A 24052-nucleotide genomic window follows, 5' to 3' on the forward strand; every position below is an offset into this window, starting at 1 on the left:
GCAGAAACACACGACAGCACTGTCGCAAACATCCCTCCTCCTTTGGAAACCAGGCAAAACACGGCTGTGGGGTCAGGATTTCACTTGACAAACATACATGAAGTTTTGCAGTTATCTCCCCCGACAGAAATTATGTCTGTTAAAAGGCTAACGTGAAAAAGATACACTTAAGAAAAACAAACTCTCCTCAAATCTTATCTTTTTCACATCTCGTCATCTGTTTTTGTGGGAAGTTTCTATTAACATCTGTTCACAATATGATTTTCAGAAGTTGCATATTAAATTCAATCCATTATATTTTGAAATGGAGATTCTCATAAATCATTTTTTTTACCCCCTTTTCCTTCAGACTGCCTCACTCCATAGGCACAAAGCAGCTTAATTTTAAATCCACAGTGGATTTGAAAATCCTACTATTTGTTGCTTAAAAACTCATTAAATGAGCAGTTTCAAAACTTCTATGAGACATTTTTCTAAACAGATAACACCACAACTACTACAGTGATCTTTCATAACAAGGTGCCTCCTCTTTTGCAAAACATTCAAGGAAACACTTCTACAAAATGATTCAAAGTAACACAGAAATGCCATAGTTTGCCACAAATTTCCTAAATCAATGCTTTAATGAGTATGATAATTTCAGCTGTAAGTACCTTACAAAAAAAACGACGCTTTGTAATACATCTATACAAAACACCAACTGTGAATGTGTATATAAACATATATAAACATTATAAACCAAATATGTTCTACATTATAAATTACTCTTTAGTCTTTAACCTTCTCAGTTCCCACTATTAGTTTAAAAATTAAAACATTACACCAGCTTGCACTTCAATGTCTATAGGTATAAATTCATATATATCTATACCTAGACAGAATTATTCACTTTACTGGCAAAAAATTTACTTATTTCTCCCACATGGGTCCTGATGAAATTTCAGAAACTATGACATAAAGGAAAATTTCCTGTTTGATGATATTCCTTGTTTATATTGTTCAGAAACACTTTTGCTCAAGGTTAGATTAGCTGAGAGTGCACATTAGTTACTGCAGCATTAACCATGCAGTCACAACATGAAAGCAAACATTATAAAGAACATTTTCCATTTGCAGGTAAGTGCAGAATAAAATTGGAATCTAGGTGAAACAGTAAAGTACTAAGATTTGGGATATCCATGTTTTCCTCATCTTTAAATGAGGTTCCCAATATGAAAGAAACCTCCTTTTTCCTCCTGTTGATGTTTTTTAAAATGGAGAATATATGGTGGTCCACTCTACCAACTGACATGGCATGCAAGAAAGGTGTGGAGTTTTACTGAATGTTGCCAAATTCCTTCACGAATCACAATCATCCGTGATACGTACATGTATTTATATATATATACACACACACACACACACACACGCATTTTTTGGTCTTGTCCTGTAGTAGAAGTACCTGTCCTCAGGGGTAAAATTTCTGTTAGATGCCATGCCCAGACTGTGGCAACACAGAGACATGGTTGGAAAGAGATTGTATTGCAGGATCAGGCCCGTTTTTCTTCTTGAGTGATTAAGTGTAATTATCCCAAGAGTAAGTAAATCTAATTCTCAGCAAGGAACACTACATTTCTGATAAGCAAATCTTCTGCTGTGACCTTATTCCAGAAACTCATCAGGCTTACTCGCTGTGAAGCCTTTCACTAAGGAAGATACGAAAAGAAAGGGCAATTAAAAGGTAGATTCTCCTTTTCTAAGCGTGTGGCATTCGGTTGGACTCAGGCAGGGAGTTCAAGACTTGGTTGAATCTATTTAGATTTAAGAGACGTAAAACATGACTTCAGATCTGGGTGGTCTGTGTAATGTCCAGGAATATATGAACTGGCTCATCTTCAAAATAATATTTTTCTGATTTCTCTTCCTCAACTAATGAATTTTCCTCAACTAATGAATTATATCCACTTTAGCAATAAAATCACATGGTGGTGTCTGACAATATTGTTCCTTTACATATACTGCTGGGTATATCACTGATATCCACGTGTCTCTTCAATTCAAAATAATGGGATCACTTTATTAAAACTATTACTGCAACTGGAAGTGAGGATAAAAAGTTGGAAGGCGCTGTTTTTATACAACTTTATAAACAGATCAAAACCCTAATTTTAATCATGCCTAAGGAAAAAAAAAAGTCAGTTTTTGGAAAATTTTGGAAAATTAGCTCTGTGTGAGGTGTAGATCACATTTTTTTGTGAGATATCTGCTGAAGCCAGAAGAAATCTGACAAGGGAGAAAACAGCTGTAAAACTTAGTCCTGCCATAAATTGCTGAAGAAATCAATGTATCAAGCTCCTATCTTCTGTGAGTCTTTTCCTGTGACAAAATCAGATTTTCAATAAAATGAACATCCGTATAGTGCATCTTCACAGCACCTCAAGCTTAGTCAACACTTCATGAATTCTTAACTCTAATGTAAAATTAACATTCAATTGAATCTACTCTCGGCAAGTCAAAAAACACCTCCGATTATGTATCTCATAAATGTGCTGATTAGCTTGAATTTTTATTTTATATTTCCTAGTTCCCAATTATATCTGATTTTTACACAGGAAACAATTGTTAAGTACTAGTAAGTATTAAGAGAATATTTTATTTTCCTGTATTACTGATGTGAATATGAGATATTTCAATAGTAAATGTGCTAAAGACAGCATTTAATTTTCTAAGAATAAGCATCCCTGTTAATCTATTATAACACCATGCCACCCAACAGGCACTGTCCAAACATTGTATTTGAAGAAACACTGTCCCAGTCATCTGGCTTGAAAAAAAAAAAAAAAATTAAAAAAAAATGGCAGAGGAATGGGGAGAGAATTAATCTAAACCCTGATTTCTTCTGCAATCTGGCATCAACACATACATTACTTGTGCTGCATCTTTCCACCATCAAACATTCATTAACAGGTTATCTCACCAAGTTTTCAAGCAGCTTTGAAACCCAAACAAATTAAATTTAAATGAACCAGAACATCACTTGCTAATACGCCTGGTCTCTAAAACATACATCCCACAGTAGTACCGCTACATATCCACCAAAATACGCCATTGCCAGAGACCAGAGCTGTTGCAAGTGGGACTCCAGCTCCATGACTCTTTGGACACCATGACCTGAACTCAGACCACCACGCACTGATAACACTCATTTCTTCAATATTGAAGAATTTCCCAGCCCCAAAAGAGCCAGTGTAGCCCAGCAGATCCCCAGCAGGACAACTTCCACACGGCTTCCTCTGTATTTCCTCAACCTACAACAGCCAGGCTTTCAAGTACATTATTAATGTTTTCTCCTAATTGCTTCCACGAATCAAAGGGAAATTCCTTCTCTTCCATCTCCCAATATAGGATTCACAACCCACACATCATGGACAACTCGGCAACCTGCTCCCCGTCACATTTTATTAGGCGCTACATCAAACTGGAGATACCTTAATCAATTTTTCAAGAGGAGAGGGTCACTCATGCTCATGACCGACCATATGTAGACTTGCTTACATGTTATGGGGCCCCACTGCAATCACGACAGGCAGACTTGGCTACACATCTGAAGAGCGTTCCTATTTCTTGCAGCTATGGCAGATCGATGGGGTTTGGTTTGCGCCTTCACAAGACGCACTGTGCCCTGCAAGAGCAGTTCTCGGCTGTTCTGAGGTCACTACTTAAGCATTTTCTCCCAAGGAAAGGGGCAACTGCTCGTTAATTAGCAGAACTGAAATACATAAGGACCTTATTTAACAAAATAGTAGTTTGACATGTTGTCCCCGCCCCCTGCAACTATAGAATCTACCGTTTTTCCATCTTCCATCAGATTCCTACTCTTCCAGGACTTCGCACAGGTACGAGAAGGAGGAGTTACCTCCTCTGCTCTGGGGAGGGCAGGTGGGGTACGGAAGACCTGCGGTGCAAGCCGCAAGCCAAGCGCAACCCAGAAGACCACTGCTCCATCGTGGATTTTTCTGAAAGCACCTTCTAGCAGTGAGACTTTTTAACTCGATGAAGGTTCAAGACCTCCTGGGGGGGGGAGGAAGATGGAGGTGGGGGGAGGTTAGTCACCCATGATTCGTAGTCAGTTGCCAGCTCTCCAGCTGGGTTAAGCATTGCGTGACAGACTTGAAATCCTGATCGAGTCCTTGATTTACATTTTGGCATGCTTCACCAGCACTTCTCAGCAGGACAAGATGAATCATTGATCTGTTCCAGTACAATAATTTCTATGTATGTTCATAACCTTGGAAGAATCTATATAAAATTTGAACACACATTTAGTTTGCACAGTGCTCAGCTGGATGATTTTCAATCTTCAAACACTGAATTTTATTCAAGTTGTGCAGTTACATTGGTGCTGCGTATTTTTGTTTGCATGTTTAAAACAAAATTAATTTTGAAAAAAAATTTAAAAATCATCTCCTAGGTCTTAATTTGGGTCTTAATTTTTTTGAGATAAATAGTTGATAAATTAACTGTATCAGACAATGTCACTCCTAAAGATCCTCGACCTCAGAAAAGCTTGACTTAATTGCTGAATGAAATAAGTGTAGCAAGAGACACAGACAACCCTTGAGCATCTTTTCTGAATTCTGCCTCAACCAAGCTCACGCGGGTCAGACGCAAACAGAAAGAGAACTCATATACAAATGGAAGTAACTACAACTGCCAACGCTCGAAGAGCTCGAATAACTCTCCGCCATTGCACAAGAGAAAACCCCCATCCCGTGTCCTTCATGTAAGGCAGAGACCGCCAGCATTTTGCAGGCTCAGGACTAATGGAACATCTCCTTAATGAGGTTTACAGACATTTTTCTGAAGCTGTAACTCGCAAAGCCTCCAGAGCACCAGGAGCTCCAGGCTCCCGCCAGCCCTCAGCGGGTCCCTGACCTCCTCCTCGCAGGCGGGCGCTCCAAGGCGGAGGGTCGGAGGAGCTCTGCTTCCCACCTCCCACCTCGCCGGCTCCGGAAAGACTGAGCTTACAGCCCTGCCTTCCCTTTGCTTTTCCTCAAATGAAGTTTTAGGCTCAGTTTGATCCTTACAGCTCCACTTCACATTTAACGTACCAACTTGAGCAATTCTGGCCACTAGTATAAAGAGGAGACAATTATCTGGTTATAGACAATATTTTACACAACGCAAACGCATTTTTTTTTTCCTGCATATATCTGAGAATGCCTGAGATTTTATAGGGTGTTATTTAAGAAATATTCATCATACAATTATGTAAAGGAAACAATGAATATTTTGCATCACTGAGCCTTGCTTTAGCTGGGGGACACCAACACATTCACCATCAACTATCAGCTTACTTGATAGTGAAAGCTAAGCAATTTCTGTATGTTTGTTAGATGTACGTATCAGAAAACATTTGAGATTATATTAGACTAAAACCCCAATTCCCAAATATTACTTTTAATATAGCAGGTAAAATAATTCAGGTAATATGCCACTTAGAATAGTTCTTAGAAACAAAAAAAATCTAAAAAAGTGCTTATCTACTATTCCAACAAATTAGCGTGAAGAACACTTTAACCGAAAAGAAAATTAAAATAGTCCTTATTTTTCCTCCCTTGCCCTTTTTTAGCATAATGAATAACAGAAGTAAAAAGTTCTTTAAAAGTCAGGAAATGTCATTGTAGAACTACAACACCTGGTATTGAAAAAAAAAAAAAAAAAAAGGAATTTACCATTAATTCTTAAAAAAACCTGAAAGATCAGACATTTTCACCTTTGATTACATTACTTAATGAGACTGCATTTAAGAATACTCAAAATAAAATTAACTTTACATTCATTTTTTCCTTCCTGAGAAACGCTGCATTTTTCTGTAACGCCTTCCACTGAAACCTAGATAACTGCTTTTCAACGGGTGCATGTGCGTGCAAATGTGCATATCAGTCACAGTGTTATCTATAATTCTGAGTACCAGGTGGCATGTTCAGCATACTTTTATTAATCGCTGATATGCTATTTGATTGCAAGGGCACTTTAGGAAGAGGGAAATGCATGGGATTATGCATAGTATATGATTTTAATGTGAGGTTTAAAATTAGTATTTTACATTTTTCAATTAATATTAGCTGTCTATGAATCAAATGTGTCTGAAGTAAGGGTGTGCTGAGAGACTGAGAGTGAAAGTGCAGCCAAAAATCTCCAGACTGCTTTGGCAAGTCACAATAACTGCTGGGTAACTCACTATATGTTTCCCAAAGACAACCGATAGCATACATGCAGACAGCAAACCCACTGTAAATGATGACATCGTCAACTTCAGCTTATCAAACATGTAATCTAAGCAAATGTTTCTAATACACGCAAAGAGAAGAGCATGGATATCAGGTAAGAAACCTGAATAATTTATTCCTGCACTTTCCCTTTATATTCATCAGTTATTAAAACAAACTCAAGCACTTCGTGACACACCCTAAACAATTCTGATGATGGTCTAAAGTCAATGGATTTACAGTAGGATGCTAGCCTATATTATTTCTAATAATATTACTCATTAGACTAGTACTGCTTGGGGGGGTTGTGCTGATTTACCCCAAGCTGACGCTGCCTTGTCACCAACTCAGAGCATGTACAGTACAGTGAAAACTTTCACACTCTTATCGGAAGCCACAAATAATGCTCCAAACTTCTTCAAAGATGTGAAAGTTTAGCTTTCAACATAAGGCTTACCCTTTGTTTGTACCCATGAGAAGAGGTGTATCAGCAAGAAATTATCAGTAACCTGTCAGTCTGTATTACAGATTGACACCAGAGGATGAGTTAAATTCCTGTTTCATTAAGTCAGCTTTGGAAGGTGACAAATGCAGAAAACCTAATAGTGATTCCTTTTAGCTGGGTCTAAAATTTAACTTTTAAAAAGGACAGGGACAAATCAAATCACTTTTTTGCCTTGTTTTATCAACTATTCTTTACAAAATTAAAAGAATAAACTTGAAACAGAATTCCAGAAAGAAGCTTTTCTATTTATTTCTACATTCTGGTTTCAAGCATTTTATTAATTTAGTATTTCCTCAAGTGCTATAAGTTGTTATCTATTTATTTAGTTCTTCATGCAGCAATAGAGAGAGAAAAGAAATTCTAAAACAGGAAATGAATAATTGGAAAAACCTTAAGCTACTTGGTATTTCTATTGTACAACTGATGGGATTTCAAGATTGACAAGATTTCAAACAGCCTTCTACAGCAGCTGTTAAATAAAGGTCTGGGCTACAATCGTATGGCTTTTTCTTTCTACAGGAGACCTTGCACTCCTAGAATAAATGCATACAAGCAGTACTAGAGACCCAGTATATGACTACTACCATGCATGTTTATGTTGCATTAAATCACAAAGGTGTTTCAGTTACTCCTTGGCATGTCACCTCCCTCTTATAACCGATCTTTGTTGCTTCAGTGATGTATTACTTATTTTGCTAGCAGTCCTTCCTCATAAATTCTACTGCTAAATACAATTTACTGTTCTCTGGCACCTAGATGACATACACAAAACAACACTTCTAATGGATTCTCTTTAAGGAGTGATGGTTCACTCCTTATGCAGGAACAATTCCTGCAGGCAACAGAAATATGATTATTTTAAAAAAACTGATACAAATACCAAAATTTATATGTTTGACACCACCCATTTAGCCTCCACTTACAAATGCCTGCCCACCTGAGTAGTCCTCCTGAGCTCAGAATCAACATGCAGCCTCAGAGAATCACGGTTACACTTTCACTTATATCAAAAGTTATACAGAATAATCACATAAAATTCCAGAAGGTAGAAACAGAAGAAAATTCATGTAGTCCATTCTCCATCAAAAACAAGGACTGCAGCTCTACCATTTGCGTCTAACCTGATCTTCCATGACGGACAATCGAATGCTGGAATCTCCCTGTCTGTGAACAAACTATCCCACTGTTCAGCGAGTCTTAATATTAGAAAGTTTCTCTAACATAATTATTACCAACCTGCATCTACCTTGCTTCAATTTTAGTCTATTATTTCTTTTACTTTTCACCCAAGAGAGAATTCATTATTCTTTTCCTCATTAGAGAAATACTGCATACATGACAAGACTATTATCGGTCTAGACTTTTTCTAGACTAAAAAAAAATTTCAAGTAATTTCAAGTTCCTCAAAGAATATGGCCTATACATGTCTGATCTTTCTCATTCTGCTCTGGGCTCTGCACAGTTTGTCCACGTATAGACTGAATTTTGTTACTCCAGCTGACGTTATCAACACTAAGGAGACATCAATGGTAACTTCACGTGCTTTGCACGCTATACTCTTATTTATATACACAATTACAATTGATTTTTCCACATCCCGATACTTTGACTCATGTTCAGGTTGTAATCTAACTCCTAGGCCCTGCTATGAAGAGCTGTGACCTAGGAAGAGGTTCCAAATTCTCCATCTGTACAGTTAATTCTTTCTTCCAAAGTGCAGAACCTTCCACCAAACTGCATCCTATATTTTGGGAATATTTCTCCAATTTGCCAAAATGTTTTGAATGACATATTTATTAAATCTGTGGATAAAAGCAGACATCTTGGAGGCCTGGTTGGGTCTCATCATTCAACAATGGTATTAATGACCAGGATGATGACTTAAGAGTTGATATTAAATCTGCGGATGGAACCAATTATCCCCGGACAATACTTCCACTCTGATAGTAAACTCAGTACTCCGTTTTTTCATCCAGTTTTAAGTAGGAGGGTTTTTTTCTACAGTGTACTTTGAGGCCTTGCTTATGAGAATGTCACATGAGAGTCTGTCTAAAGACTTACTGAAGATACATGATATCCTCTATTACTTCTGAATCAACGAAGCCTCTTATCTTCACAGAAGGAAGCCAGATTGACTTGACACAATTCATTCTTGACCAATAACTATGCACACTGTTATTCAACTCCTTGTTTCTTCTAAGTGTCTTCAAAGAGTGTATTTGAGGAATCATCCCAGAATTTTTGGCATTTGCATGATCCTGGACTAAACACTACTTTAATGTTTCATTGAAAAAAATTAAATATACTTTCATTCAAATTTATACAGAAAAAAAACAATCTCTCACGGTATCCTAACATAGCAGAAAATTACTATTTAACCTACCTAAGGTATTCTTCCTACTTTAAAAACCCATAAATTTTAACCTAAAATGCATTAATTCTTACTCTTTAGAGCAAAATCTCAACTATGAATATAACTGTTTTAATTTAATGTTTCTTCTGGTTTTTCCTCACTTACTGTTTACTTATACAATTCTCTTATTGACACAATAAGCGAAATTCAAGTTTCTTAAAAATCCATTGAAAATTTGCCATTGAATTTTTGAACCATAGTTTCACCTGATGATTAGACCTATGGTTTGATATTAATGTTAGTAAGAGCAGAGTCAGATTCTGAATTACAGTTTGCTATTACATTAATCAGATCAGGTTAGTTTGGGGCAAGGATTATTTAGGCTAAAAATACAAGACTAGAAACCTTTCCTCAGTATGGTTTCTAGTCAATATATCAAACATACGAAAGAGAATAAAGAATGTCTCATTCTTCAGAATATTTGAAATGGCCCATAAAGTCTCAGTTTCACAGAAGAAGCTGGGTTTTCGCAGCAGTTTCTTGTTCTGTGAAATTGAGACTTTATGAACTGAAGCGTGTCTGTGAAAATCATCTATGACATAATTTATACTCTTCGAACCAAATAATGTATAAGCAGAAGGTAGAATGAAGAAGAATGATGTAATTCAATGTTTATAAAGTAGCAGACATTTGACAGGCTTCAAATTATGTCTAGGATACACTGATTGATACCATTATCCTTTAGCGTGTTTTCCCTGACATTTTATCTTAGGGCCAAAAGCCAAAAGAAAGACCACAAGCATCTAACCACAAAGTAGCTCTTATTTTCCTATTCTAGTCAGCAATTAGCTCACAGGAACAGAATTCCAAGTATTTCCAATGCCTGTAGTTAAAAATATGCCTGTTTCTAAAATGAAATATAAATGTCGTATGTTAAAAGCCATATTTTTGACTGTAGTCTTTAGACTACAAATATATATTCAAGTTGCACAGTAGTTACATGTAAAATATTTAATTGTGTGCATCCCTTACATAAACAGAAAGATTATTTATTTTAAAAAGACATACCAAACCATGTAGATTCTAATGAAATGCAATTGCTTTCTGCTTTTTATGAAATGGAGATTTTCTGCCCTGACTGCTATCAAATCAGAAACATGTGATGAGTGTGAGTTACCAGTTTAGGACTTGTATTTCATGACCACAATGGTGTCTGCAAGAACTACAGCTCAGTTTCTCCACAAAGGATTGTAGCAATCAAATAAACACAGGTAACATGCAAATGACAAGCAGGGATTTCTGAAATCTAATCCATCCTCTAAGAATTATGATTTATTTCTTGGTGTGACCCTCCTTTCCTAGATGCATTTGGTAAATAAACAGATCATTCTTAAAAGTTTCGTAACTGCTGCTCAAAGGGATCTCTTCTTTCTTTCTTTAATGTCAGGAGGATTTTGTTTTTCTAAATTAAATAAGCAACTACACAGACATGTCCCTCAGCTCAGCAAAAAGAGATAACTATTTTTAATAGAGCAGCAGCAAAAACAGGAAGAACTGACAGGAAACAGTTGGGAAGAAGAAATTAAGCCAAGGAGCTGAGAGAGTAAAGAAAACAAGAGAAATAAGAGTACAAAAGCATTAAATCAACTTCACTTTCACCATATTACAAAAGTACATCTCTTACATCCTAATTGACATCTGAAGTTCCCCAGGAAAATATTGCATAAGGTCACAACAAAAAGTAAAAAAGAAACTTTTATGGTTGCACAGTCTGCTTGTTGTTCAGCTCTTTTTCTTCCCCCATTCCCTTTTGAAAATTGGTTTAAAAGAAAAGAGATATTAGGAAATTGAAATTCACGTTCCCGCTCTCTCAGAAAGCCAAAATATAATAAAAGTATCCGATTCTGCTGAAAAAAAGAAATGAAGAATACATCTATTGAGTTAGTGTTTATTTGGCTTAAAACTCTATCTTGTTATACAGCTGCTTATATACTACTCCCTACCTTAATTCTCTGACAGCAATTCTGTACCATGCCCCACTTTTTAAAGTTAAATTATGTCCTGTAACAGGAATGCAGAAGAGATAGCCTTGTGATTTAAGAACTGGACTGGAACTCTATGGCTCAAAGGCATCACTGCCACAGATTTTGTATCTGACCTTCTGCAGGCTACTTAAATCTTCTCCCTTAGTACTCCATCTGTAAAATGTAAAGTGCCTCAAATGTCTGTGAAAGGGTAAGTCAACTGGCTGCCAAATTGTTACTATATAGTATACACACAAGAAAAATCTTACAGAAAAATAATTTCAAATAAGGAAGGAAAAAAATAACTTTCTATAATGTTTGGCAATAAATGTAGGCAAAATATATCTGACAGTTTTGCAATCCTGCAAAAATAAAATCCAATCCCTCCACCCCGTGAATGGATCTTTTTAGCACCAGGATTAAAGCGGCCGGAAATCTTGTCTGCACTGTGCTTCCACTCGCAGACCCTGACACTTTAATGCCAGGATCAAAGAGAGAAATCGAATCTGCGAAGCTCAATTGCTTTCTCATCATCCGACTTGCAATATCAGCCTTGTTCTGACCAGCGCCTCGGGAGCTGGGAGCCACAGGGGCGATGTGCGGCACTGCCAGCAATCGCATCCCCGGAGAAGGCATCCCGGGGCAGCTGGGACACCGAGGTCCCCAGCAGCCACAAGCGGTTTATTCTCAAAGCCTGAGAACCAGAAGCTATTTCCCCTCTTTTAGTTTGCGTTTAAGGATGACAGGAAGATGATAAACAGCCAAAGCCCCGACACATCAATATGCTAGCAGGACAAAAGCCCTTTGTGATTGACAGACGAAACCTGAAGAAGGGGAGGAGACCCTCTTTTTCTTCCTTTGGGGATGGCTCTGGACAGAGACGCCTGAAATTTTAGCCCTCAAAAGCTTCTCCCGTTACCACCAGATCACCTTGCAGGTAAACACCTTCCTGGTTCACTGAGTCACTGTTACATATCTGAAAAAGAATCTCCACTGAAAAGTGATAATGGTGGAAAAATACTCCCTATTGTATAGCCATAATTCTTGCACCCCTTGTCTGTAGGCAATGCATTTCCTCTCTCGAGGAGGCTGTGCAACTGGATCCAACTACATGTAAAGCAATCTGTTAAAATGAGGACAAGATTTACTGTTGGAAAGAACAGGTTTAAATAAATTCCAGGAGCCTACGTACCATATGTCTACAAGTGACCAAACATGGAAAATTACATTTAATCTCTTCATACTATATTCAAAAGTTAGTATTTTCTATAAAAGAGTAAACTTACTGATTTAGCAAATGCAATGAATGATTTGCAATAACTGGCGTTCCATTTTAACTCCCAAAGAAATTAATTATTTCTGTAGACTATTTAGTTACATTTTTAATAGTGTATACACAGTACTAAACCCCCTATTTCAGTTTTTTTTATAGCATGCAAATTGGCACGTGTACCATGCAAAGTGGCAATGGAAAACATATGATACTTTTATCAAAAGGTACTCCTTTCTTCCCATGTAGTCGTAAAATCATTTGCACTACTTAATCTGCAGGAAACAACGAAACAAGCCACCTGAGTTTAGTGTAAAAGTGGTTTTGTTTCTGTTTAAAAGCAGTGAAGCCCAACAAAAGAGATATCACCCACTTTAAGAGTATCCTCTTGACTTTTGGCATGTAGCACTAAGGAACAGATATATTGGCATATCTCAATATGAAAAGTTGCAACCACAAAAAAGCTAGGAATTAGAATTAGATGGGAATTAGAACAGCATTTTCTTCACTCACAGACAGCCAAGAAGGCCTACTCTGCAGCCTTTCTGCATGCTGGAGGATCAGGAGCAGCATGATTTAACCAGCAGAAAATCAAAACCCAGCCCAACTTCAGCCCACACAGTTAATATTCCTCATTTGGACCTAATCTAACCATAGCTTATAGCTTCAAGAACAGAGGTAGTTTGAAGACAAGAGTATAATACAACAATAAAATACCCGCTTACTTATTTCAATCGCTATCACCTTTTCAACTTGAAAGAAAAAGTGAAAAATAGTATGAACTGGGACCGGAAAACCTCCTTTAACAACAAAGGTGGTTCAAAGGTTTCCAGGCAGTATCCATCCTTTTAAAAAAAAGCCAAAAGGACAATGATCGCCTTTATTCTGGGCTATCATTTGAGCATAATAAGGTTTAGATAATGCTTAGGTATATCAAAACAGAGTTGAAGACAGAGTGCTGCAAGAGCATATGATGTTTCTCTATTAGATCAAGAGGCATTAAAAAAAAGGAAAAAATGACCTGGTGACTTGTAAATTAGGTACTAGGATGATCCAATATGCTTTTAAATAAGTACTCTCTACGAAGAGCTTTAGTAAAACCGAAGACACAAAGCCACACTACAGCCCTAATAATGCAACCACCCACGTTCTCCCGCTCCTTTAGTCACAGCCGGTTCATGGCTGGTGGAAGCCCTGTCCTGCCTGGCCTCTTACTCCTTCTCTGCAGATACTGTCCTGTCTCCCCTCCTCGCCTTCCTCTCTTCTCCTCTGGTCAAGCAGCGCATCTGATAACAAGAGCAGGTAAAGGAGAAGCGGCCAGTTTTGGCCCTCGGCGTAGCCCATCAGTGATCCTCGAGCGTATCCAGAGTCAAAGGAGCGAGAGGGGCGCACAGAAGAAACCGTTCTGAAGGGCACTCGAGAGCAGCACCCCTGTCCCCGCCGCACGCAGCGCCCAGCCAGATCCTCCTCCCAGCCCCTTCCCTCCCCTCAGCTCCCACCGCAACTGGGGAGAGCGACACGAATCGTCCGTCTTCAACTGGGGAGAGCGACACGAATCGTCCGTCTTCGCCGATAACAACGCTGCTGGCTGTCGTAAACTCTACCTCACCTTTCCTATTCTCTTGCCTGCTTTTCAGGAGAGACTGCGGAGCTGCCGGCTGGGACGGGGGGAGGCAGAGACGGGCACCGGGCACCGGCACGGCTCGGCACCAGGTAACAGTTGCTCTGATTTTTAAGAGATGCTTCTCTCCTACAATTCACTATCTAAAGGAGTGTTTGAGCTATCGTAAAGATATTTATGCTTACCCCTTTCAACACCTAAATCTTACAATATAGATGCCGAGGCTTGGTTTTGTTCTCCGTGACGCGTACAGACGTGCACTCTGTAACCTCTTACGGAGAGACGCACGGACTGCCCGACGCTGCTTGGCTTGGCATGACAGCCACCCATGGCTGGCAGCAAAATAACGAGCGCGAGGAACACAGACTGACGTGCCATGCATTTCCTCAGAAGGAACTGCAAATACAACAGGCACCGAGCGATTAACAATCATCATCAAAATGTCAAAAGTTTTCTCTCAGGATATTTTTAGGAAAGTAGTCGGGTAACTCCTGTTATCTTAAGACTAAAATAAGTACGCTTTAGTAACGTTTCAGTATCACCAACATATATATTCAGAAGGTAAACATGAACATTAAATGTTACACTCTAATCCCTAAACTTACTATGTTGTTAACACACACTTTCTCAAGAAAATTTATACGGCACCAGGAAAAAAACTTATTAAACTGAACATTTTTTGACAGATGCCTAATTTAAAGGAATACTTTAAATACTATTCCCAAATTGGCAAAAAATATGACATACATCAGGTGAATATTACCAAAAATGCATGTGGAATTCAGTAACAAGTCAATGATAACATGGTTGTGTATTTTTTGAAAGATAAAAGAAGGGCAAATTTAAATTGCCTTCCCAGTTGATGAGATGCATCTCTAGGACACATCAGAAGTATAAATGCTTTCTCTTTTCACTCTTGACAAGGATCTAAAGAGATTACAAAGTTTACTGTAGTTTCGTACTTTATATTACTGTACAAATTAAAATAATTTCATTTAGAATTCAGAAGGAGGCTTTCAAATATTTGACATAGTTTTTCCATGCAGGAAAGAATTAATTCTATGATGTCTTTTTCCTGTCATTCCCATCCACAGACTTTGGTAATAACCCAGAAAGATCAATACTTAAATATATACTTTTTATATATATATATATATATATATATATATATATATCCCCTTCCTTTTTTTGCAGAGTACAAGGTATTTTTTTCATATTTTTCATAAAGAAACAGTGAAATGCAGTGGAAGTCTAGTGAAAGAGTATGAGAGACAAAAAAAAAAATTGCTTCATGAAAATAAAGAAGTAAAAATACTTTTTCACCTTTTATTCTATTGGTATATAAACAGAGGATCGATTATCTCACCTTTCTACCCATATTTGGATTTGAACTAAGCCCATGCAAGTCCAACCCCAGTGCTCTGCCAGAGAAGTGTCAGAGTTAACCTATAAGGTTATCTTCTCATCTGCAGTCCCCTCCTGTGATACCATGTTTTACTTTTGCTCACACTAAATAAAACAAACTGATATTTATAGCATTTCTTACCAGAGTGAATGTTTTCATCTACTCACCAGGTCATCCAAAATACCTCAGAAATCAAGTTTCATGACAGTTACCAAAACAATGCTTTGAACCACTAACTTTGAGATGTTTATATAAGGACAGTAAAAAACATATATAAACACAGAAAAAAATTCTCATCTGCTTTTTTCTTCTGATTTATTACCTAATAATTTAATAGCAGAGGACTTTTAATGTACTCCTATAATTCTACAGCAAATATAAAAGACTTCAAAATAATCTTTGTAAGAAAGGGGAAGATTATTTGATATTAAATCCATATAATAACAACACCGATTGTTAAGCTTGCTCATTCTACAGTAAAAGAAGAGAGTAGAATTAAAAGGCAAAAATATCTTTCAAGTCGTTGCTTCTGTACAAAAGGGAGCTTAGGTGATTAAACGAGAGACTGATACAGCACTGGTACCACACATTTTTAAAAGAAAATAAAGGCACTTTGAAATATCATGTCAAAAATACTGAATAAATTACAGGATATGTGTTTCACGGGGAAAGAAGAGTGAATAGCTGTAATTTGGGAGGCTAGAATTTCATTAATGAGATAAAGGGCTCTGCAAACAAAAGGTCCTTTCTTAAAGTTTTTCAGTGACTTTACACGAGTTTCAGTATTCCATCTTAATGGCAGTACATGACATTGCAACTGCATTTCTTAGATGTTCTTTTCATTGTATTTTTCGTTATCCATTTTCAATCAATAGATAATATATAAATGACATTAAGAGATCAGGAGCTTTCTGTTGTGAGCGATGCAAACTCCGAGTCATGAAAAACACCATGTTCTGCTTTTGAAATCACAGCAATAACTTCTGATTGTCTGAAATTATTGTTTCAGAAAATAGCATTTTAACATTTATCTCTATAGAAGACAGACTTCATCCTCAACTTATGATCAATCAATCATCAAAAACATCCAACTTCCCATAATAGCTGGTTTCAGCTCATACATGGAGCTTTCCTTTCTAGGGTTCAGAGCAGATGAATTAACATGTGCCTATTATAAACTGGTAGTATATAGTCTAAGGATTAACTACTATAGCAACCAGCGCTGTAGTCTGCCAACACATACTCACCCAAATTGCTGGATTTTCTAAGTTTATGTGGATAGGATTTATATGTAGGTGTTCATTTATTGTGCAGAGATTGCAAGTTTTCTATTATGTGGATTTCTTCAAATATGTATAAAAGCACAGCCATTGCATCACCCTTCCAAAAAAACCCCAGTGTAATATTCAAAATAAAACTGCTGCTAAATTCTGCAAATATTTACTTTACACATTATAGGATTCCCCCTGCTTGTTCATTTTATTCTATTCAATTATTGCAGAATGGTATTCTGGACAGCCAGTACCATGAAGTATTCGAACTGAAATAAGATGACATGAAATCATGGTATAATCAAAACCTTTCCACCCATAACCTTAATTCCATGCAAATTTTTTCTTTTTCTTTTAAGAGAAGCATTAAAGAAAACTGTGCTTTTGTTGCAAGACACTTTAAAAATGGTGCATTTTAAAACACGTCATACATGACATCATATGACAGCACAAATGACTTTTTTTGAGTAAGTGGTAAGTACTAAGTCCTGGTGAAGTTCAATGTCACCTGAAAATTAATTCCTAAAGATATGGGAATGTTCTTCTCCCCAGATACACTTCTGTATGTAAGTTTCTTAGGAAAAAATAGGCAGAAGGGGAAAGAATCCTGTTTCAGCTGTGATTACCTATACATATGCACTAAATACATGACAGATTGCACTATACAAGTTACTGTATACTACAACTATCCAGAAATGAGTGATGCATGTTTTCATCACTTCCAGTGGAGTTGAGCAAAAGCATTTTGAGAAAAAATGGAGATACAAGTTAGGAGAAAAGTAACAGAAAAGGAGGATGGAAGAGAAGAAAGAAAAAAAATACTACACTAAAATATGCATCCTCTGTCTGTAAATATAACTTTGTTGCTTGTAAACCTATCATCTGCATTTCAGCTTCTTTTTTGCCTAGTGTATTCTTCTATTTTTTTGTCCTGTCTGCTGACACAATCTTATTTTTTCCCTCTTCGGTCAACTCTCTCCTTCCCTCTTCCTGCTGTCTTCCTTTCTACATTGCTCTTCTGAATTTACCTTTCATTCTGACTCCCTTCTCACTTTATCTATTCTGGAGTAATTATTCGTGGGTTTTCTTCTACCATTTCAGTTCTGTAACCTCACTTCTTAACTTTTGAGATTTAGCACCTTCTTTTTCTTGTTGTCCTGTAGTAGATGCAATAACGTTTGAACAGCCCAACAGAATTTTGGGAAAACTCCAGTGATAAATATCAAGGCTAGTTGGTGAAGTTTTCAACTAGTGTGAAACATCTACCATAGGGATGGGCTAGGAGGATCAGGGGTAGCAAGTCAACACGATGTGAGGACAAAGCCTTCCAACAGAGAGTAAAGGCATTCATTTTACAATTGGATAAACCTTTTCTATACCAAATGAAAGGAAGATTATCTGAATACTTCCATTTTTTTAATAATAAACTCCCCAGATCCATTACACAGGCTTCTGAGCCTTTCTGCTGCTTTGGAGGCAGAAATCAGATGTGTAAGTGTTGGCAGAGAGAAGCATCAGCACATCGTAACTGCTTGGCCAAAGGACCATTACATAACTTGTTTTGAAAATAACTCAAGATTGACATTATAAAGAGATACTGAGAAAATTCATTATACTAGAAAAGGAAATATTCCAATAAATTGAGAACTTGCTCATACTTCCATAGATCAAGATTCATACATCTATTAGAGAAGTATTTCCTACTGGTGCAGGTAGGAAAATACCCACATCAAGGGAGAGATACGATCATGTTACAATTATGTGCCATATGGATTTTGTTCTCTTTTAGTGGATAACTATCAACCAGAGCGCTTGCCTTTCAGAAGCAACGCTAAGCAAGCCAACTTAACAGGCTGTTATTAACACGGCAACCTGAAAGGCATCCTGAAAGCCGTGTCATGTATAGAATATATCTTAATTCCTCCACGAAGAAACCAGTTCTGAACAATCCCACTCAAATAACTTTTCATCTCCTAGGTTCAGCAAAGATCACCTTAAGCCATGCTGGTATGCACCGCTTCCTTCTTAAAATTTCTTTCCTCACTATCTAAGTGAGTTTATCCCTGCTGCAATTTATTATTGTAAGAAGAAATGTCTTGCTCTGTTATCTCTTATCCTTTCTATCACAGCCAGCAAGAACAGACTATCTATTCTCTTCCTCTTTTCAGCAGTCTTGTACACACACGAAGACAGTCATTCCATCTTTTTTTTTTTTTTTTAAATTAAGTAAACACAATCCATCCTTTTAAATAAGCCATGTTTTCCAAACGCCAGATCACTCTCTGAGGTTTCTCTGACTCTTCCATATTCTTCTTGGCATGTAACAATCAAAAAGGACACAAAAATGCACTGAGAACTTCTTAAAGTTTAAGTGCAACAAAAAGACAACTTTATACATTTCAAAAACTCTGTACCTCCCATTACAGTGTTTCTCTTGTTACAGGAATGTGAAATTGTTGACTTACACTCAGCTAGCAGTGTGCAACAACTACTGTTGGGTCTTTTTTCAGTGAACTGTTCCTTAACCATTTGATTCCCTACAGCAATAAGTATATTACCTCAACCTTGTCACTACTAAACAGCTTTACTGTTTCTCAGATCGTATCTCCAGTTTGCGTTTATTTGAGTTCCAAGTCTGTTCTGCAAAGTAACTGCAGTTCCCAGCCAGCAGCTTTATCTACACGTGTAATTAGCATTTTCACTGTTATCCTTGTCATTATTTAAATATAAAAATATTAAACAACAGAGGACCTGAGTAGGTGCTTGTCAACACAGTCAACGCATCCTCTGTCTGATGGCCAACCTCTGCCAACAACTCTGTCCACATACCGTCCGGAGGGTTCTGTATACACCCAGAGGTATTTTCCCCCAGACCAGCTATATCTGGTTTCTTTAGGAAAGTACCGCATGAACCACTGTGAAGAAGTTCTAGTCTCAATACCGATTACACTGAGAAAGGAAAAAAAAAAATCCCCCAAACTGGTCTCTGCTAATTATTTTTGATAAATCTACTTTGCCTTACCATTTTTGTTGTTTACAAACAGATGGGGTTTTTTCCCTGAAAATTAAACTAATGGACCTATAATTACCTAATCCTCTATCTTAATTCCTCTGTTACAACACCAAAGACAAAGGAGTTAAATGTTGCTGATGATTGCTTAACAGGATATCCATCAACCCTGGCATGGAGGGACTAATTTTAGAAGAGAAAGTGGTTTGTAGCCCTTTCAACTGCCGGTATTGCTGTGTCAGGTCAGGGAGGAATTCACCAAATACCCTGGGCTCTGGTCAGTTCTCATTTCATTTCCAGGTTGTCTCTAAAACATTGGTTCATTACCAAAGACACAGACAGGAGATAACTAGCTTCCTCCAAAATCATACAACATTTATAGCTTTCACCAGCATTTCAGTGTTTTGAGTTGGTTTAATTAACATACAGACAGGTGTCCAACTTCAACCTTACAAGTCAAATTCTCCGAGGCTGTTATGCCATGACTATGGGAAGTAGAAGAAAATAAAGCAAGGAGAAGGCTGCCAATGCAAGGGTCTTCATGGGTGGTAGATGAAAGGAGGAATGCTTCTTCGAATTCTTTAAATTAACAGCTCTCTCCTATCCACAGACTGTTCTTGGGCAATATCCGTACGTAATTCATAAGTAATGGAATTCCGAAAAAACAAGCTGCAGCTTCCAGTTTTGCTTTTACCAGGGGATCATATGGCTTGAAGAACCATAGACAGCTACATGCCACAGAAAATTCTGTCAAAGGGCTGTAGTCAAAGGTTACTTTAGCAAGCAACTTTTCAGCTTGAGACAAAATAAAGAAAATTTGAGAGGTCTGGTATTTAAAAGGGAAACAATGACAAGGTAAATGACTTATTACATATATCTTGGAAACCAAGAGAGAAAAAAGTTATTAAAATGAGTGTCTCATCCGACCCCACTACCGTATGTTTTAAAAAAGGAATACAACTAATAACTTGTGAAAATGTATGTGAAACTAGTTTACTCTAAAATTAAAAGAAGGTAGTTGCACCTGCACGCATGTCAAATATTTGATATTATTTAAGACTGTAAAACCTCATTTTCCTGTTCTCTATTTTCACTACAAGAAAAAATGTTATCTTCCCTGCCATAAGCTATTTAAGAACATATATGAAAAGCAGCATTTCAGCTGTTTTCATACTATGTAATGTTAGATCTCCAGGGTCTTAATTAGGAGATGAGAGGAGGCTCCTTAAGTAATCAGTATAACCTCCAGAAGATTTAAAGCATTTAACTCAGCGTTTCCCTTTTTAGCCCAATTACATTCACAGCACTGGGGTTTTAATGCCATGGAAGCACTCTACTCAACTCAGAAAGCCTGAGTCGAGAATAGACAAGTTTTCAGATGAATACCAAAAATCAAGTAAGCTCTTAGAAATGCTGTTTAAAACAATCTTTACAAACATAAATAGATATACTAGCAACATACCTGAAAAAGAACATGAACAGAGCAGCTGTGATGCAGAACAAAAGGACCTACAAGAAGGAGAAAGAGTGTTATTACATAAAACATCACACTACTACTGCGTGTTCTGGATGTTGAAGGTTTTACAACCATTACTATAAAAGTTACACTTTATTTATATGCTTGATGGGCCAGATGAAATCTTGTCTGAATCCACCAAAAAGGATTCTCTTGTTTCTAGTGGACTTTTGAGCCACTCCTGTCAAAGTTAAAAAAAATATGAAATCCAAACCAGGGTAAGTAGGACAACAGACACAGCAAATGATGCCACTTAAAATAGCGGCATTAATATAAAATAATAACAAAACAATAGAATGAAAACAACAAAGTAATAGAACAGAAATTTAAACATTATATTTTGTCTCTTTGCTTTTGTGATTTATTCAAATATCATATTGCTAGTTTCAGTTTCAAAGGCAGGACATTTAAGATGTCTGTACAGACAGCTGCTTCTGCTTAACTGCTTTCCAGCAAGTTTGAGAGTAGATAATTCTATTCCCAAATGAGAGTATCCTTTCTAGTAGTAACACCTTAGTGTTAAACTCACTTGGAATAATCCCATCTTGCTCTAGATCATCAATGTGATCACACACGAGTCAGTGAGCAAACCGAGCAGCTCTCCAGCACTGAGAGGGGAACATCCCACTTCTTCCTCCTGTCCTCTCTGCTGGGGCTCAGCGCTCTTACCTCCTCCTTACCACCTGCTCACAAATGCTGAAGAAAACAAACTCAAGGAGGAAAAAAAGCGTAAATCAAAACTTTGGAGAGTTTTCTGCCAATGTGGCGAGATAAGGAGATCACTGGAAGGGTATAAAAGCACCGGAGCAGGCACAGGCAAAGGGGAAGGAGGGGGACCTCCGTGCCAGGAGCAGAGAAGGGGAGGAAGGATGAAGCCGTCCTCCTCGAGATACCAACAAGCCGTTGTACCTTGACTGTAGCACTGCTTGTACATACAGCTGTTTCAGAAACAACTACACCATGCTTTAAATTCATAACCTGCCTTAATCCACTCCATCTTTGCCAGATACAGATTGAGAGTAAGAAAACACCGTTTTGTTCTAGATATACTGGCCCGTATTCATAGCGTCGTTCAGGAGGCAAAAACCTTACAGAAAAATTGCAACTGTTTTAGAAAACACTTGCGCTTATTTTCAAGGGTTGACGAAGTTTTGATCATGATAGGATACAGATAGCTTAAGTGAAAAGAAATGGAAATGCTGGCAGTAGTACATATTTGAAGGTTATAAACACGTAGAACAGTAGACTGCTGCGTGTTGATACAGATCAGAAAGTGTGATAAAAATTTAAATAGGAAAAGTTTACAATGACTTCCAGAGAAAAAAAATCTTACAATGAGACTATTTCCCTTTTCTAAGTCCTCTGGCATGTGACTTGAAATTAGGTCACACGAGACATTATAATGTTTACTGTGTAAACTACCCGTTTTTTTCCTTTTCCTTCACCAGTACTATTGTATTTTATTATTCTGCATTAAAAATGTGAACATCTGAAGTAATTTTATATGAAATCATGAGGGCAAAGTGAGGACAATGATATATTTCAGTTCAAACTAGCAGCGAAAGCAGACTTACATTTAAACCCGAGTTTACTTAAAAAAGATCTGCCCCAACCCTCCAAAGCTCAAACCACATTTAATCATTCAAACAACAATCATCAATTCTCTGGATGCCATTTCTGGGACACAGAAGGGACAAGAAGCCTTGACAGCCCAAGCAATGATATTGAGAAATAAGTGAGAAATGGCAAAGAACCAGTTTTTGGGCCGGGGGAAGAATATGCCTTTCAATATTAAAAACACTCACTTCACTAAATAGTCTCTTTTTGTTGACCTTTTTTCTTTTATTCCTTTTTTACTTTTTTTTTTTTAGTAAGTTTGATAACAACCTAACAAGTATTTATACAAATCATTAAGATTCCCTCGGAGCGCTCTCTTCTCCAGACTAAGGCACCCCAACTCTCTCAGCCTCTCCTTGTACGAGAGATGCTCCAAGCCCTTAATCATCTTCATGGCCCTTCACTCCAGTATGTCCACGTCTGTCTTGTACTGGGAAACCCAGCACTGGACACAACACTACAGACGTGTCTTACCAGCTCTGAGTAGAGGGGAAGGATGACCTCCCTCGACCTGCTGGCAATGCTTCTTCTAATGCAGCCCACGAGGCTGGTGGCCTCCTTTGCTAGAAGGGCACCGTGCTGGCTCATGTTCAGCTTGGCGTCCACCAGGACCCCCAAGTTCTTTTCTGCAAAGCTGCTTTCCAGGTGCCCCCAGCATATACCGGTGCCCGGGGTTATTCCTCCCCAGGGGCAGGACTTGGCACTTCCCCTTGTTGAAGCTCACGAGGTTCCTGCTGGCCCATTTCTCCAGCCTGTTGAGGTCCCTCTGGATGGCAGCACGACCACCTGGTGCAGCAACAACTCCTCCCAGTTTTGTATCATCTACAAACCTGCTGAGGGTGCAGCCTCCTGTCCGCTCATCCAGGTCATTAACGAAGATGCTGCTGACCGCAGTACGGACTCCTGGGGTACACCACTACTAACTGGCCTCCCGCTGGACTTCGTTTGTGCTTTGAGTCTGTCATTTCAGCCCAGCCAGGTTTCAATCCACCTCACCATCCACCTATCATCAATTTGTCTATCATTTGTATTCCGTTTGGCAAAATCTGGGCAACTTGAAGACCTTGCTTAATCAACCTTTATAATTATCAGATGTCTTCCAGAACTTAAAAATATTCTTTGAAGAAAATAAGATGTGGAAGACCTTGGCCAGGTGGATAAGATGAAACTGATACCAATTTTTGTAAATGAGAAGTTCAGGGAATATTA

The 24052-nt window shown here is 37.8% G+C and overlaps 1 protein-coding gene across 1 annotated transcript in view; it reads right to left on the bottom strand.

The window, feature by feature from the left end:
- Positions 1-24052, bottom strand: part of TMEM135 (transmembrane protein 135) — a 180695-nt gene that overhangs the window by 40858 nt on the left and 115785 nt on the right. The window contains exon 6 of the mRNA XM_030042887.2: positions 21173-21219. Coding sequence (XP_029898747.1) covers positions 21173-21219 — 47 coding nt within the window. The remainder of the gene's footprint in view (positions 1-21172; positions 21220-24052) is intronic.

The sequence above is a fragment of the Aquila chrysaetos genome, chromosome 19, assembly GCF_900496995.4.
Source record: "Aquila chrysaetos chrysaetos chromosome 19, bAquChr1.4, whole genome shotgun sequence".
Classification (NCBI taxonomy): Eukaryota; Metazoa; Chordata; class Aves; order Accipitriformes; family Accipitridae; genus Aquila; species Aquila chrysaetos.